Raw genomic sequence first — 19,142 nt, 5'->3', positions numbered from 1 at the left:
TTTTCTTTCAGAGAAAAGTAAGCACCCACAATGCCCAGTTGTCCAACAATTATAAATAACAACAGAAATTATAATGCACAGAGTCTTCAAATCGAATCGAAATGAAAACGAGCTGGCGAACGAGGGAAATGCAACAATTGCAGGGGCCTCCGATTTCGAGTCCGACTTTGGACTCGGATTTGAATCGCAGCTACGAAGAGCAAATTGCATAATTATTGCTACAAATGAAGCTGAGAAAGTGGTACCGTTTGAATCGTGATAAAGCGATAATTTTCCCCCTCGCCACCCACCAAAAAACCCAAAAAAAAAAAACCAATGAAAATGCATTTCACTTTTCAGGTTAACAAACAAAACAAAGCCGACTGTATTATTATGAAATCTCGACAGTCACAATAAAAAAGGAAAAACAGCAACAAAAGTCGCCCACGCGAAAATAGCCATAAATTCAAAGATGCAATTTTTTCGTTGTATCTTTACCAATATTCAAGTCCGAGTTCAAAGTTTGCGATTCATTTTAAATCATTTTATTTTCACTGTCGACTTGTCTTCTTCTTCGTTTCTTCATCATTGGCTTTTATTGCATTTTCATGCAGCGGAAAAAGTAGGAAACAAATGAGGAAAGTGATACAAACACGAGTTTTGTGGCTACTCATCCTCATAAATGGTGTTTTCAGTTTCGGTTTCATCTCGAATGTGGCTAATCACTGTGGGAGTTCCTGTAGAAAAAAAGGGGGAGGCAATCAAAGTTTTGGCTGTCGGAAACTTGTTTGCACTTTTGACAAGCTTTGGGGCAATGAAAGGTAACATGCACCTCACCTCAGGGCTAATTAAAACATATGCCACGCCCCCCCAAAAATCAGGGAAGGAAGTTCCAGCCCCCATTGACGTGGGTTATGTTAGCGTAACAGCTTACTCAACATGATGCGATGTTGAATGGTCAAAAGGTTGCCACCTTTCCTTGTTAACAGAATGTTATTTGAGCAATTGCTGGCGAAATAATGCTTATGATGGACCTTAAATAGTATATGGAATTTTACACCCTTAACTTTACTTTAATTTTATTTTGCTAAGAAGTTAAGAACTCATAATATAAATCGTTTAAGTTTCATATAAGTATGAGCATTTTAAAGTCATTTATTTTTACTCTTTACTTTTGAGAGTTTTCTGTTCTTTACATTTATTAAAATATTATGACTACCAATGTCTACCAAGCAACTGACAAATTGCCATGGAATAAGTTACAAAGTGGCCTCGTGAGCACTGGCAACTGGAAAAGCTCAAGGGGGATGCCACCGAAAGCGGCTTAAAGCGCAGCTTAAGTAGTGGCACATTAATTTGTCCTGCTGCTGCGAAGGTAATTATTTTTTTCCGTGTGAAGGCATTTTCACAGTAGCTGCGCACTTATGAAAAGAGAATCGCCATGGTAATTGTGTATTTTTCTGGTGTTTACCTTCTTTTCGGCTACTGTTTAAAATGCCGCGGGATATGGCCACGGCCAAAAAGGCGAAAAAAGCGTGTTAATCCCGCCCAGCGGTTATTGAGGCAACCCAGTTAAAGCTCTCCCACTCTCGATTTTTTTTCGCTGCCTGTGGCTGGGATTAAGTTTCATTATTTTCAGCTTAATTATTTTACAAGCAAAAATTAAAAAGCAGGGGAAAAAGTTTATAAAATAGCTGGACCTGCTAACAGCTCCAGATTTTTTCCTGGCAAAACACCCTGGATGAAGAAGCTTGAAGAAATAGTTTATAAACATTTTGTATCTTTGAGATACAATTTAGCAACAGTTCTTAAGTTGTTGGTCTGCTGAGTTTTACAAATGTTCTACTCTCTCGCAAAAATATACAACGTCATTGATTGATTTATGGACCGCGATAATTAATGGGTTTATCAAAAAGATCTATACTGGAAACAAGGAATCATAGAAATGAACTAAAAACAGTTCCACTGTTTAAAACTTTAAAATTTTATAAAAATGTTAAAAAACGTGAGTAGGAAATATTTTTCTTCCTTATTGTTATATTAAGCAATTGTATCAAGAGTTAGAGATCATATTCTTCTTTTCAGTGTAAAGACTGATCGAGAGAAGGAGAAAGAGATCGCGGGACTGGGGATCAGAGAAGCCTATAAATAGACAGCGGTTGCTATTCACGAGTGTGTCTACATGCAGGTTCCTTGGAAAAATGCTGTCTAGGACAAGTTGCAAAAATCCCTCAATAGTGTGTGGGTGGGAGAGGAGAAGAATCTGGAGAGGATCGAAGTCGAGCGGGGAATTCGATCCCATGCATCATAGACAGATGCTGTTAAATTGATAGCGTGCTCTCTTCTTTTTTTAGCTGTTGCGTGTCTAGGATTTTTTTTGTAAGGCAGCGAAGTGATGAAAAAACTAAGGTGGCCGAATATTTTAGGTGTGGTTTTCTTTAAAAAGCAAGGTAACTTGGCTTTTAGAAACGGATCTACTACGGCCTTTTGGTCATTTACATTTTTAACTTACCCCTGTAACGGTTTATTCTAAGCATTTTGGAATGTTATTGTTTAAATTACCTGAAAAGAAACAAAAGAAAATTTAATATTTAGTAAAATGTGTTAAATTTAAATTTACAAATGAAAATAAATATTATGATATAAACAAAGACAGAAATAAATATGTTAAAGAAACTAGGGAAAATGGTAAATGGGAAAAAACCCTATAATCAGCTCTAATATAATTTGGAAGGTTGGATATATTAAATTAAAATTATTTGATCTTGTGATCATATTTTGTAGAACTATTTTTTAGTATTCCTATTCTTTACTGTCTCCAATTTGTAAGGCCCTACCCAATCAATATTTTTCTGGCTATCGAAATATTCGTCTCCCACTTGCAGACTTAATCTATAGGAAAACGTCACTTGCAATTTGGATCCACGGAAAATGCCATGGATAAAGGTCTAGGTCGAAGAGTCTGCAGGCGCCCACTTGGACCTAGAATAAGAAATCTTAAAAGGAAGGGGCAGGAGATCGTGGCTAGCACTTCTATAGCGATAAGAGAAAATTCCTTTTATTGAGTTCCCTTTTCCACAGCTCTTTTCCTTTGTGTTTGCTGATTACCCAGGAGATTGTGCTCAAGTTGGACCTGAAAATCAATGGGTGCGGCAACGATTGCAATTGCAAAAAATTCCAATAAATTTATTTTTAATTTCTCTTATCCTATAAATGTTTCTTGGGCCCACACGTTGCATAACTCCTGCCATGAAACCCCATTGAAATCAATCAAAATGAAGAGCTGTACCTCAACCGAAAAAAAACTCATAGCGTCTTTGGATCAGCTCATCAATTTGATCGCCGCTGCCTTAATTATTGACAATTTATCAATCTAACGGAGAGTGTTATACAATTGAAAACCCTTCAGTCACTTTCTTTTTTTTCCTCTTTATCTTTTCCTCTACCTTTTTCCATTGCCAAAAATTTGTCTGCCGCTTTGTTTTGGTGAATTGAGTGCAATTTATTTTAATATTTTTTAAATAAATAAATAATACGGGCCGCGGTTGGACGGCAGTGAAAATAAATTCGAAATTTCTTTTAGCATTTGGTTATAATTAATTACTTAACGTTAGCAACGGCGTTGGGCGAGATTGGTGGCAATTTGTATTCCGTAACCTTTTATTTTCGGTTTGTTATGTTCGCGGATGATGCCTTTGCATGTGCAGAATTCATTTAATTTTAAAAGCATACAAATTATTGAGTGCTTCTTCTGACGATTGAAATGAGAAAATAAATTCGAAAATCGGAGAAAGGAACCTGAACTAACTCTTTATATAAAGATATTACGCCATTATATTATAATTGATAAAAAGTAGCTAGTTCTACTGAAAATTCTAAAAATAATATTATCAATATAATGGACAGCCATTTAGTAAACTTCTGTATCTTATAAAAATAATATAGTCCCTGTGCATAAATAATATTATTAGTTATTTATATATCTTCTTGTTTATACGTTAGGTTTCTGTACTATTGTATCACCTTCAATTATCCAATTTTTTGTAATCTTTGATCAATTTCTGAGTGCAATAACGTCTTTCTTATTCCAAGATGAAGTTCTAATTATCGGTATTTAAGAAGAGACTCAATCTCCAAGCGATTATCATCATCGCCTTGGTTTTCCTCTCTCCGCGATATCGATGGCAGTAAAGCTGAATATTATCGCTATTTATAAGATACTCTCCACGACGATCCCCCCTTGTTTTTGTATGTACCACAAATGGCGGCATTTCGCTGATCCCCTATCGAGGCTAATTCAGTTCAAAATGCCGCTCAGCAATATTTGATCATAATATTTAATGATATCGAATCCCCTGCCGCGTTACGAGAGTGTTCCTGCCCCCTCACTGGACTTCTTTCCCAGTGATCCTCCTCTTTCTTGGCGATTCGCTGTGCATGTGAAAATTATATGCATTATTAGATATTATTTCAGGCGATCGGGAAGGCAAAAACTGAGAAAAAACCGCCACATGCAACGAGATTTCCTCAGCTTCTTCTCCTTGTTGCATACATCTAACTAACGGTAAGTTGAAACAAAAGACAGAGGAAGACAAAACAAACATGTGTAAGCCGCTGCTAAGCAGCCTGACGATCTGTTCGAAACTCCCCATACTCCCCGATTTCTGCACACCACCCTCCCCCCCTCCCCCCACTCACCGATCTCCTTTAAAGTTGCCCAGCAAGATCTTGAACCTGTCGTCATGACTTGGCCAAAGTCAAGTTAGAAGATACAACAAAAAACAGCCCGGGCATTGCAACAAACACGTGATTTAGTTCCTGTCGCTGCTGCGGGAAACTTGTTGTCCCCACAAGCACACACACTTCAAAAAAAGATATAGCAACACACACAGCAGGAGTACGGGCCCCCGAACCCACAGCCCCTTCTTCCGATCTATCCACTGGTGTACTGGATTGTGTTTTATGCATATATGCAATAGGCACTTTTTAGTGGTGGTCAAAGCTGCGCTGAGAGAAATTTATAGAATTATAGGGGTTCCCAAATTATTTATTTATTTTGAATAAGATCTTAAAAATTAAAGCATCAGGTAACTTAGCAAATGGATTTTAAGTATATGTAGTCTTCATAATATATCTATTACTGTTAAATAAATTATTATTTAATTGAGTCGTTGCTCTTCCTTGTACAAGTTTAATCAAAAGTAATGGGTAATATATTATTAAAAAGAACATAAAGTTTAAAATATAAACAAACCATTTCAAAATACTATGCAAAATTTGAAAGCAATACAAATTTAGTTATGACAATTTCCCCTATATAATTTTTCTCCGGTGCACTTGGATTTGCCTTCACTCCTTTTGGCCATGGCTTAGCGTGCCTTATCTTTGGCTTAAATAAATTTAACGCTCGTGTATTTCTTTTCAACGCTTCACCCATGGCCCACCAATTCCTCCCAGCCCCTTCTACCCCCCAAAAAACCCCACCATTTGCCAGAAAAACGGCGACGACACACTGCCCAAATCCAAATGTCCTCAGTTGCCACACATTGCGGCCATATTGCAACTGCAACTCCCCCCTTTTGGAAACCCAGTTTGGGATTTGTTTGCATCTTGTTTCGGGTTTGCTTCTTCTCGATTTATGGCCACATTAATAAAATTTACAGCTAATAAAATATGCAGCGAGGTCCGCTCACCCACAACTTAGCCAAAGAGCATAAAAATAAAACAGCTTGGAAAGTTTATTAAACTTTGCCTCACTTTTACCTATTGATGCCTTATTGATTTTTATTCGACTTCCGTTTTATTTGAATTTGTTTATTTCGTGGCCTTTCATCCGTCTCAATATTTTCATTATTTATCAAGTATTTGTCTTGGCACTTGAGAAATTTTGAAGATTTGATTGGAGATCTCGTTTTTCTGCCAATTGAAAATGGTTTAAGTGAAATGGAAGAGAAAAAGTTGAGGGGAAGTTAAACAAAATAGGGATTTTAGTAGCAAATGGTATTACACTACCTACATTTCCTCTACGAAATAGAATTTTTTTAGTTAAGTAAATTGTGCTTCTTGTTATAGGCAAATCCATTTCAACCATTTCATTACTGCCAATATTGTTAGCTGTCCCTGAACTTCCCTCAATAACCCCATCGAACCGAACCTTACCGCATACTTTTTTCCACCCATCCATTACAAATCTTTTTTACATCACCATCCCACAAAAAATGAACTTAACAAAAACTCGAAAAAACTCAACTTGAGCAGCAAACAAACAAAAAACGTTCATCATTGAGTGATCCCCACCTCACCCTCTATTTTTTTCTTTGCCAACTTTCTATAAATCTTTTTTGTGGAGCTTCTTCTACTCCTTTCGGCTGTTTGAATAAAAATTGCGCAATATTATTTAACAGCAATAGCATCAACGAGAAAAACTGCTGCCGCAACAATGCAATTGATTTTCTCTTCAAAAAGAGAAGCTTTAGCAAACAATTACAACGGTACTTGAAGAATCAGAAAGAGATGGGGCACTGTGAGGGAGGGAGATGGCGAAAATAAAAAAGATTCCCCAAGCAAAAGCAAACAAAATGCTTAACAAAGGTCACAACATTGACATTGAAGAAGAAAGATGGTGAAGAGTGTGGATGGGGAAGGGAAGAATGTGTGAAGAATTGCTAGCCGGGGAGAATTCAACAAGAGAAGATTGCGGGAAAGAGACAGCCATAACTTTTGGTTAACTGCTGTTTAATATGCAATTACAAGCAAAAGATCTTTTCTTGTTTGACAATCGTTATCCCCTCCCATTTTCTTTCCTTTAAAACGATATTTTACCGTTGCTTGGGCCCATTCAAGTATGAGGGGAAGATTTGTAGAAAAGAGATGCCTAAATAGGGGGAGTTTGTAACGTTTAAAATTAAATTATACGATGACAAACGAAAATAATTTTCTCGATGTGTCAAAAGTTCAGAGGAACGGCAGGAGGAGCTTTCCTTTTTTCACCTCACAAATCAATCATTTGATGTCAGAATTCTTCTCCGCGTCACACATAATTATGCTGTAATTGATATTTTTCTTTGGCTCGGCACCTAACGCCCTCTTTTCCAATGACCTGTCGTTCTATCCCCCTCTGGCTTCCTTTCTTCGGATTCCTTCTCTCTCTGGCCGGGCGTCGCTGGTTTTCAAAAGAAATCAAAATTTGTAACGCCTTTTGATGGGTGCGTTTTTGGTCTTGCCGCCTTTGTGTGGTTAAGGGGGGGAATGGGTGGGTTAAGGTTGGGGTTTGGGGTTTGGGGGCACTTAGTTTGCATAGAGAACACTTCTCTTCTTCTCCCCACAAATACCGTTAAGTGATTGTTCGAGGGAGTTGGAAGTCAATCTTGGAAATGCTTTTCGTCAGCTCATGTCAAATATTTGATGGAAGAATCGATATTGAGGAAGGAGGGCTGGAAAATGGAGAACCGTTATGACTTTTGAGAAAGGAAATAAGAATCAAAGTATTCTATGTAAAATTATTTAGGTTTTCCTAGAAATGAGAAGGGCTTCCATAGAAGTGATACCGAAAGAAAGAACTGTTTTTAAACTTTCTTTAACATTAAAAAAGAAACAGCACGTATTATTATTATATTAAAAGTTTATTTTTTAAAAAGGCATTCAAAATATGAATTAAATGTTAAAAGTATCTGTAAACCTAAAAACACAAATCTCTAACTTTTTTCCAAGCTATTTTTCCCCAATCAGCTAATTTCTCCTTATCATTTCCATCCGGCTCACCCGTCTGTAAAACATTCTAAATGATCTTACACAACCTAACCCCCAAACAATAAAAAGATTACCAACAAAGTTTGTCACATCCCACAAAACCAAAGAAAACATAAATCATTTCCTGCTCACAATTCTACCAGTTACAACATAAAGGGTGGGGTAAAAACCCTAATCAACCTTTTTTTTTTGGAACTTTACACGAAGCTCGATGCAGTTTAGTTTCCCTTTTTCTGGGTTTTTGCCTAAACACTTTTCCCGTCATTCACACGACCTTTCAACTTATGACTTTCCCAGTTGGCAGCTGCGGCGACCAGTCCAAAAAAGCGAAGGTCGTGACTGACTCCCACAAAATGAGCAACGGAAAACAGGGAGAAAAGCTCATTTTAATGATCTATCATTCCCAAATGATGTCCATTCCGGAGGTGTTAAAGATGCCCCAAAGACAGACGTTCGGGATATTCTTGGGGGGAAACTTTCACTTTTGGGTAAACGATATTTCGTGGGTGGGAGTTGTACCTACGATTAAACTGCACTTTTGATTTGAACGAACTTTTGAGTGGTAAATACTTTTAGCTATATTTACGACGGTAACTGTAAGTTAAATTTACCTTAAAAATAAAAATTATTTTAAAGCATTAATATTAAATATTTGTAGATATCCTACCATTAATGTACTTAAAATTTAAAAGAACTTAATTAGTTTTCTGACCGACTTCGCTTGTGAGGAAACAAAACTCATGTCATACTTAGCTGTCCAGTTTAATTTTGATTTATTTTTCAAGTAGCGCTATCCGAGTCAATATCAAAGCTCTCGAAACGCATTCCTCAACTATAAATAGTTTTGACATTTTGCCACCAGAAATACAATACTACAAATGGCAAACGCAAAAAATAACATTTCGAAATAACTTCAAGGCTGATCAAACGAATCGAGACAAGAAATACAACCGAAAGCCAAGTAAAATTAAAAAAATATTTATCTGTAAGAAAAATTAACTTAAACTTTGGAGCTGTCATGTGTGTCGGGGGTGTCATTAACCCGCGGCCGCCGGTCTGCCCAAATGTCACCCTGACAGTTGCAAATTGTCAACTGTTCCTATCAAGCTAATTACAAAGCTAACATTTTGACATTTGGCTCTGACAGTTCGAGTGGAATGGGGATTGGGACTGGACTCTGGACGCGGTGGGAATTGGGGATTGAATAAATACTAGATATAGGTTGGGTCCCTTTTATGGGATAACTGCGGAGAGATCTGGTTATCGAGTGCTTCACTCTGCCTGTTTGTTTTCGTAGCTACTGGTTCCAGGTCCCACCGCTTTTCCAGCCCAACTCCCCTAAAGTGTTGACAGTTTTTCTTGTTTTGTAATTTTCCATAATGAATGCATTATGCATTATTTTTTCTTACCATTCTTTCTGCTGCTTTTGTTTGTCATGCTGTTAGAACCGAATCGAGTTGGGTTCAAATTATTGTTTTATTTGCTTGGTCATGTTTAAGGCGTAGACTGGCTAACAAATTGAGTCTAATGATGGATAACACACCGAACTGACCACTGACATGGGAAGGGGGAAGTCTACGTCTCTCTTTAAGAAGTTACAAAACACAAAATCAATGCAGTAGAACTCTCAACTGCACTTCAAGTAATGGAAACAATTTCAACGATATTTTCTTTGACCCTTAGTTTTTTGTGGTCATTGACTCGGGAAGGGGATCTTAAAGTGAGAATGTCAACAAAATTGATTGGGAGGGTTTGGGACACTCTGAAAGCAATATTTTCAAATTTCTAAAATTAATCCTATTTTTCTATCTCATTAAAATTATCTTTTTTAGATTTTCAAGATTTGGGTTTCCACTCTGAAAGCCACTCTGAAATACGGAAAAATATAAATTGGGAAAAAGTTTTGACCCTCGTTTAAAAGTAATATTTAAATGTAGAATAATAGGAAATTCAACCACAAACTCATAGAGGTATCCCACGTCTAAATCGGGATTCAGAACCTCAAGTTATGGAATTTTTATGTGCAGTTTTGGAGTCCCAATGTGAAAGCCATTGGAAAATTGGTATAAATTGAACATGAAAATGGGTTAAAAATTGGACCCTCGAAAAAAAGTAATTTTTAATGTAGAATATTAGATATTTCAACCACAAGCTCATAGAGGTATGACACGTCGAAATCGGACTACAATAACTCGAGTTATGGAATCTAGAAGTGCAGTTTTGGGGTCCCGTGCTGAAAGCCATTTGAAGTACGGAAAATTCGAACATGAAAATGGGTTAAAAATTGGAGCCTTTTTTAAAAGAAAAAATTGAATGCTCCTGATACATAATATATCTTAGTGCGCACCTAAGCGCTTAGGGAATGTTGATTAAGTTGTGTTGACCTAGCTCTTACGGTTTGGGCTGAGCATAGATACCCTTATTTTTCCTGTTTTCCTTTATATATCTTGAGGTTATATTTACTCTATCCTGTGAAGCAATGTACAATATTATGCCATTTCCTGATTGGAATGATTTCCATCTACTTCCAGTTCCGTCCATGTCCCCTACAAATCCCTGTTCATGCTGATCCCCAACAGAGTGAGAATAAATCCCAGACTCCGACTCTAATCAACAACAATTAAAATCAATTAAAACGAATGCAAACAAACAAGCAATCCCGTCAGACGATGTTGCAGTCTCTTTCGTTTTCCATCTCCCTTCAGTATCCCCGTCACTTTCGATCCCCCCATTGGAGCTGTCAAAACAGCGGCGCGCCTCGCTTGACATTTCTATTATGTCAGTCAGTGAGTCAATTGTGCAAAGTGCAACTCTGTGCAGCGCAGGCAGAGGAGTTTTTGCAATTAAGAATTCTAAACAGGCAAACGGAGTTAACCGCCCCCCTTTTTCCCAGCTCACTTTATCCACTCATGTATCCCCTTCCCCAAACAAGTGAATGACCAGCTAAAGAAGCGCCAGACCAAAAAGGGAATCGAGGCGTCACCGTGGCGAATTCAGGCGTAGTTTAATCTTCGAGATACAGTAGCCGATGCTGAAGTTGGAGTACGGCAAAAAAGATACTCATACCCCCACCACACTCTTTTCCTTCTTTAGCCACACACTTGGGCTTTAATGTGCGGTAATTATGAAGAGTAAACTTACAAGCCGAGGTGCACAAGTGATGGAGAGAAAAGCATGAAATAATCACTGGTCTTCAAATTAGCTGCGGTTCGAAACCTGGCTGAAGGTCGTCGGCTTTGTGTTGTAGCCTAGATGCAAACCCTTAAACATACAAGTTGAATGTGGAGTTTGAAAACCATTGTCCGGTTAGAGTTTTTAGTTTTTAAAGGGGAATTTATTAAAGTAGCAACTAGTAAATCAAACTAAATAATGAAAAGAACTATGAAAATACAGCAATGTCACCTTACTCTGCAGAACTTTGAATGCTCCTTGCGGAATCGATACTCATGTATATTTTACCAACCCTACACAAATTTCCAATATTTCTTTTTCACTTGTTATTCCATTAAATATTTTTGTTGTATTTTTTAAAAAATATTTCTCCTTGGTTTGCCTGCCACACATAAATAATTCTGTACGTCAGTTCTTTGACAGCAGCACATAGTGAGAAAGAGTCTGAGGGAAACAGAGAATTCTGGTGTGACTTTTCTGACAGCTGCCCACAAGTGGGCGAACAGGGGTTAAGGGGGTTGGGTGTCGGTGCACTGTTTGCTTTTTGCATAAATGCATAAAAATTGTTTGCCATTGTTTGCCATGCAGTTTTCTTTCCTCTGTCTTTTTTTTTTGTTGGTCCGAGTTCGGGTTCCGTTGGAGCTGTCAAAATATTGAGCTGTCTCTCTTTTTTCGGGGGATATTTCTATAGAATTGCTACGGTCAGTATTTATTTTATGCGGTTGATTTCTGGTTTGGAAGTGTTTTATAGCGCAGACAGGATATTTCTTTGAAATTGAAATATGGAAACAGGCCAGACATGGAAAATGGGAACAGTTTTCAAGTGGGGGAAATTGGGGAAAAAGAATAATTTATTACATTTCGAAATGAAAACTGATGAGAGATAATTTACAAGGGTTTGAAGCTGTTCATTGAATCATTAAACAGATTGAAGGTATTTAAAGACTCAAAGATTTAAATTTACACAAGCAAAATAGCAATCTGAATCAATGCCAAGCAGCATTCAATCATTCCATCATCCTTTGACAATATCTTCAGCACAATCTCAAATTGAACAGGGACTCAATTGTGCACACGAATTCCAAACATCCATCTATCTGTTTATCCGTCTATCGCTATTTGTACTTTTCTCACAACAAATCAAATTACAGCAAACACCAGAAGAATGGTGCATGTGCAATGGAGGGCAAGGAATAGGGGTTGGGAAAACTCGGAAAACAGATGGAAACGGTTGGATAACCGAATCAGCAATCGGGAAATGCAATCTCGGGCACCAAAAACAAAGTGCGAGCGGTAGGGCAAAGGGCAAGTGAAACGGAGTGACGAGCAAACAACTCAACTTTATGCAAATATTTACTCCAACAGTTTGACCAAAGTCAAACCAGGAAAGAAAAGGAAATATTGTCATTGGAAAATTTGATCAACTCGCGCTGTTTTACCTGCCCCCCCTCCCCCATTTTTTCAATTTTTTCAGTTTACTTAGTACCTTTGACCGTTCAAACGACGCCGACTTTTATTTTTTTTTCCCCAACCTTTTGAAGTTCCCCATCGCAAGCTCTAATTTCCCGACAATTGCAGTTAGCCACCCACACCCGAAAAAAGTTTTTATGATTTAAAGGCCTTCGTTCCGTATCTTTATGCTGAATCTGTATCTGTATCTATGCCTTCATATCCGTTTTTATAACCCATTTCCCTCTCGGCCACTTCAATGACATTTTAATTGCTTTATTGCCGCGTCTTTCTCTTTTTCTCCTTTTCTCTGTGTCGTGTGCCATTGCCTTACACTTACACTTATGTCCGCTGCGTTACGTCACTTGCGTAATTGCAGTTATTTCTTGTGGTGTCTTTCCTTTTAAAACGAGGTCAGCATTGTTTTGGACCTTTATTTCTCTGGGTCGGGGAATTTTTCCATAGCCGTTGTTAATTTCAAATTATCGGTCAACTTTTGTCGGCCGCCTGTCACACATAAATCAGATAGCAACACAAATACCAACGCCCACGCAAAAATTTAACAAAATAAATGGTCCGAAATTTAATGAAACATATAACCTAGGCGAAAATATGCATAACTTCACATGGCAAAGTATAGTTTGTATGTAAATACAACTTCCATTTCATTGATGCTTATCTATAGATGCGATCTTATCGATCGGGAGATAATATATGGATTAACGTTTGATTAATCAAAAACGTAGGCAAAATATTAATCAACGTGCGCTTAGGGGTTTTATTTAGGTTTGGTTAGTCAAATTTGCATGTTATTTTGGAGGTACGATCATATCGATCTGAAGCTGATAAATGGACATGTGTTAAAAAAAAATCTGAAATTTCTTCAAGTAAGTTGTTCAGTCTAAACTAATTATATTATTCGAGTTCATATAGTATTATAGAATACACAAACTTACGGCGAAAATTCTACAAATTTTATGGGTGATTAAAGTTTTTTATAATTCATTATTCCATTCTATTCGGGTTGCACTAGTTTTTTTGTTCTTGTTCGTATGAGTTCATAAATTCCTTTTCCAAGATGCGATCTTTACTTATTGTGCACTCGCGAATTCTACAAATACTTGCGGCTAAAACGAAAATTCCCACAGCGGAAAATGGAAAACGCACGCGGAAAAGCGACAGTTCGACGTCTGTTAACTCGGAGCTGCAGCGACGGAATGAAATAGCTGTGGGTAATTTTGGAGCGATGAAGCCGCGAAGATCGCAACGGAGATCTGCAAAGTGCAGGTAAACACAGGTAAACATTGAGCGGGAGAAGAAAAAGAGAGAAAAGCCGGTTAGCCGGCTTAATAGCGGTAGAGAATCGGAGATGAGAGCCAGAGGGAGAGAAAGAGAGCAGAGCACGAGCCAAGTCTCGATCAACAAGTTGAGAGCAGGTTGAGTACACTCAAAAAAAAAACTAAAATTTTGAAGATTAATAGATCTAAAGTTATTTTAATGTCAAATTTATAACAAAAATGTAAGCCTTACTATTTTTTAATCTTAATTGAGCACTGTGGGTCACATGTACACAATAACATCAAAGTCCTTTGGTTCGAATTTTATCAGTTTCCTAAAAAACAATGCTTTTTAGTACATTTTTTTGTGAACTACTTGTTTTATTTATTTTAATTAAATATATTTCTGTAAAACGAATCATCATTTAAGATCGATCTTATATTTTTCGGCGTAGCAACAAGAAGCTAGCTGGAGTTTATGTTGCTAAGCAAATGTTGCAGAACATGTTGCTATCAGTAACAAAAAATTTATAAAAACACATAAAATCGTTAAAAATTGTAATATATATTTCCATGATCTATCCAATTTCTTAAGATCGAACACTTAAAGCCTCAAGCACAAAGGTAGCTTTGTGCAAATGCACAAAATATTTACAAGCCAGGCAAACCCATTACTCTTCTTTTTCGGAACACTGCTTCCATTGCAAACGCTAATTACGGCCAGAAAACTGTGATAATTAAATGGAAGAACCGTTGTACAGGTAATACCTGCTAATCATAAATTAGAGGGCTACGATTTACCTATTTCCAGCACTTGAGCCAACAAACTTCCGGGTAGAGTGGTACAAAGAAAGGCCCAAAAGTGCCCCAGAAGAATTCCGAACATCTCTAGTGTCTTTTGCACACTTCATTTTCCGATCCAGCTGAATTTCCCACACTCAGAAGCGCACTAATAATCGCAAAAATATGAACAATCTTAATAATGTCTCGCGACTGACGGCTAATAAGAGCAGAAGACTGGGAGACTGCTCTCCTCTGTCAGAGAAGACTCTTCAGAAGCCTGAGAAGATTTTGAATTGTTTCATAAAATGCAGAGAGGCTGCGGTAATTGTGTCAGGCAAAAATGACAGACACTGCAGATCGAGAAAATTAAACGGCGGAAGGGGCTTTTGGGGACGGGGGAGAGATCGCGATGAAGACATTTGCTGGTGGAACTGGCGGATCCAAATCGAAACTACCCGTTCAGGTTATATGCTAATACGCGGCCGAAAGGATCTTGGTAATGTAATTTATGCTTGGCTTATTGGCAGCTTCTTCGCCTTGTCCGCTGATTTGCATAAATTTCATATGCAACATGTGGCCATCGAGTGGGCGCAGCCTCTCTGCAAAAGGAAATACTCAAAAATAGACATCACAAATGGAGAAAAATAAGAAATATTGAAGGAGGCTCGATTAAGATGGTCAGGGGGGTGGGAGTGGGCAGCAGGAAAGAAACATATGCCAGAGAAATTTCGACCCAGTTCAAGGAACAACTAAAAGCTTGCACTGGAAAAAATATAATTAAATTACAATTTCAATAGGAAATTAATTATTATACTCATCTAAATATTTTTAATAAAAAATTATTCATAACCAAACTTTAAAAACAAATAAATAATTTTTTATTAAAAATATTGAACTTAATTGTAAAACCCTTTTTATTATAATTGATATTTTATTGGAACTGCTAATTTGAATTACCTTTTTTTAGGTCTGATTAAGATACACCGATATCTTACAAAAGCAATTTCGATCTTTGTCGACATTAAGGGTTTGCTCTTAAGTTTTCCCAGTGCATCAACAACTACTGCCATATAAATAAATATGTTTTTTTTTGGCAACATCATCGATTATGATCAAAAGGCAGGCATTGATCGTTCGATCGATCAAAGCAGGTCACAATTGAAAGTAAAAAGCCAGCGATATGCGATCCACACACGATCCACAGACAAAAAGCCGAAACAGGATGAAAGGAGAAAAAGAGCAGACGGCATTCTGACCCAATTTCGCCTTTTTTAATGGGGTGCCAAAGGCCGATTCTCCCCGTCCAGACCCACCAAGTTCCCCACTCCCCAGTCTACAGTCTACAGTCTCCAGTCTTTCTCTTTCTTTTGGGGAAGCGATCGGATTGCGATTGAAAGCGATCCATCTTTATTATGATTACTCTCTGGCGATTTTCACGCTCAATTAATGTTTATGACAAGTGATTGTGTCGCGGCGATAACTCACTGAAAATCGCGAGGAAGACGGGGAGAATCGGGGCGGAGAAGGATGGCGATAGAGAGAAACCTTTGGACTCTCGGCAGAACAAGATCTCGATCGATCGATCGATCGACCAGCCGATCGCATGGGGATCGCTTAAATCACGCTCGAAATCATTTGAATGAGAATGTTGCCGCTAGAAAGTTGGCAACTGTGTTTTTCTTTTTTGCGATTTGAATTTATGTTCATCGCCGATATTTGACATGTGAAAATCAAAGCCTGATTGATGCCACAACCGATTTTCACTTCATCCCCTCTTTGCCCCCCTCTGGCTGGATATTGAAGTCGCAACTCGAAATTCACATATCGCATTTGAGGGGATTTTTTGTATTTATTTTTGGTGTGTGGGTCTCAAGGCGGAAATCGGCTTAGCGCGTGCGGGAAATTAAACTAGATTCCACTGCATTGCAGTTGGATAAAAAACCTTCAGCAACAGTTGGTTGTAATGGGAAAATTGTGGAGATGGCTTCAATGGGTTGGAATGGAAAATTTAACGGTGGTGCAGGAACTAAATAATACCAGAGCGATACAAGAAGTGTTAGTTATTCAAAATGTTTTTACAAGGTGTTAAGTTTTTATATTATATAATTCATAATTTCTTTTGCACTGTTTTGGTAATTTAATTTCCTAAAAATATATTGCTGGGGAATGCAATTCCGTTTTTAAAAAATAGTTTTCATCACCTTAAGTCTTAGATTAAGCAACCTTTGTTTTAAAAAAACATCAATTACCCATTCTGCCACGTGAATCATATGATGAATGAAAAGCAATTTACCTTTTGTGTTGGCTTTTAGCACTTCGCCCCCGAAAAATAAAAGTGGCCAAAAACCAGCGACCGCTAAGCGGTGCTGCCACCTCCCACTTTACCACTTTTCCGCTTTTCCCCATTTTCCCACACTTTCCGCCCACTCCACTTTGTCTTCCCACTTGGCCAAAACCGCAGAAGCGAGGACGGCAGACGAACGACGCCAGTTGGAATTTGAATTGAGAGATTAAAACGCAATGCCAGTGCACACCTATGGCCACAAACATATGTGCAGGCACTGAGCGAAATTGGGAACTAAAAGTGGCCAAATATATTATTTAAATAGTTCTACTAGTAATTCTATATTGACTTTATGATGTTTAATAAACTGCAATCTCTATTTACACATATTTAAAAAACAATATCTGAAGAGATGTGTAAGAAGTGGAGTGGTTAAAATGGGGTCTTATAAGTATGGTTCATTTGGTTTTAAAATTATCCTTATTTTGAATTGGTATTTTTCATGGTATAGAGCTTAAATTTTATTTCATGTTTGAGTCAAATTCCCGATTAAGCCTCCTATTTTTTAAGATTTTAAAAGTAAATACATATACCTTTTCAATATGCTATTCTGCTGCTCTAAAATTTATTTCTTTTACCAGATTAAGCTAAACTATTTTTCTGAGTGTATAGTGCATATGCAGTCTTGCATATAGATTTGCGCTCTTCGCTTTGCCCACCCACACGGGATCTAAAGCCGCAGTTGAAGTAGAAGTGTAGAAGTGTTTTTCGCCTGTCCGTATCGCTAGTCCGCTGTCCGTCCGTCCCTCTGTCCGTTTGTCCGTTGTCCGTTGGTCCGGTTGTCCGACCGCCGGTCCGATGTCCGTTAGCCAGGCTGGCTGAATGTGCAACAGTTGGCAGCAGTTGCCGGTTGGTCATGACACGGCAATGGCCAAGTGAAAGCAGGTTAAATGCAAATAAATTGTACAACTTTATGGGGCGGGGGGAATCGGAAAAAGGGGGAACCGAACTTACTTGAAAACGTACTTTAAACAAAAGTTTCAGACAATCTTTGCTCCCTTATAGCTTGCCAAAACTTCCATTGGTCTTTAATTTGATTACACTTGATTACAATAATTATGGCAGGAACTTTGTTAAAGGGGTTAAAGTAATCACATGCAGGGTTAATGGTGCAGTTAAGTAAGTAAAGATTGCAGTCGGGTATTTGGTGTATTTATAAAGTTATTTCGTTTGAGTTGAGAAACATTAACATAAAAGGATTTTTTTATAAATCTTTTATTAAATTTTTGTGTGTGCTTAAATGATAATATTTGATAATAATTTTCTACCAATCAGGTATACCTACTCAAGGGAACAATACAATATCCACATTTATTTCAAATAAATGTGTGTGTTCTTTAATGATAATATTTAATAACAATTTTCTACCAATAAATGTATACCTACTCAAAAGAACAATACAATATCCACATTTATTTCAAATAAATTTCACACATATCTGGCCAAACTCAACCAAACCTGGAAATTTACAACCCCGGGCCATAAAACCCAATTTTCGAGTGTGACAAATTGCGAATGATATCGGCATGAATGAACAGCAGGTTAGAGCCACGACCTTGCCGCACTCAGATCTACCTGTTCTTGTTCCTGTTTCTGTTCCCATTTTCCCTGCACTTTGTGTGAAAAAAGAGGAAAAACACTTTAAATGCGTCGCGACTTGCTAATGAGTTTGTCGCAGGAAAAGGACAACAACGCAGTGCGTAAATGAGCAGGACGGAGGACTGAATGGAGGTGAAAGTGTTTGAAGATTTATGATATGAGGCAACACCCCGGCAACCGGCAACCTGCAACTTGCAACACCACGGCAGCAACAGTTGCAATTAGCTCTCGGGTAAAAAGTGAAATGTTCTCAGCCAAGTGCCGACAAGTAGGTAAGAGGAAAGATAAATGGCAAGACAAAAGGGAAAACGGCCAGAGGGAGGGGATCTGGAAAAAATGTGCCCGATGAAAATAAAACACTTTAACGCGTTGGCTTCATAAATCACATGATGAGGACCCCAAAACGACAACATGGGGACATGATGTTCACTCAGCTGAAGCACACAGCACGAAAGAGACAGGCTGCGGCGTGGCGAGAAAGAGACGGCGGGAGGTATGAAGAAAGAGACGGGGGACAAGCACTTGACTGTCACAACAAAAGTGGCCAGAATATGAGTAACTGCTATATAATAATGTTTGCCAAAAAACGAAACTCAGCCTCTTCATTTATCAAGAGCGAAATGAAAAGGAAGACATGAATACACCAAGGAAACTGTTAACTAATTTAAGGAATAATGGAGTATCTTTTAACTTAATAATTTTGAAATATTTATAATACTGTAATAATAGAAAAAATATTTCTTTTTTTGAAGTTTTGTTGGGTTAATCTGCTAACACTATGGAGCCGAATA

The 19,142-nt window shown here is 37.8% G+C and overlaps 1 protein-coding gene across 5 annotated transcripts in view; it reads right to left on the bottom strand.

Annotated features, from left to right (window-relative positions):
• The window catches only part of LOC119554758, a 120,437-nt gene that overhangs the window by 23,935 nt on the left and 77,360 nt on the right, over positions 1-19,142 (bottom strand). Inside the window, exons 1-2 of one of the 5 annotated variants that reach the window (XM_037865790.1) lie at positions 13,305-13,530; positions 2,492-2,541 (exon numbers count right to left, since the gene is read on the bottom strand). The exons of the other annotated variants lie outside the window; for them this stretch is intronic. Coding sequence (XP_037721718.1) covers positions 2,492-2,516 — 25 coding nt within the window. The 5' untranslated portion in view covers positions 2,517-2,541; positions 13,305-13,530. Of the gene's footprint in view, positions 1-2,491; positions 2,542-13,304; positions 13,531-19,142 lie in introns of those variants that run through there. 5 annotated transcript variants of the gene reach the window in all.

The sequence above is a fragment of the Drosophila subpulchrella genome, chromosome 3L, assembly GCF_014743375.2.
Source record: "Drosophila subpulchrella strain 33 F10 #4 breed RU33 chromosome 3L, RU_Dsub_v1.1 Primary Assembly, whole genome shotgun sequence".
Classification (NCBI taxonomy): Eukaryota; Metazoa; Arthropoda; class Insecta; order Diptera; family Drosophilidae; genus Drosophila; species Drosophila subpulchrella.
Note: the sequence above shows the minus strand (reverse complement) of the source record. Positions and strands in the feature narration are given on the sequence as shown.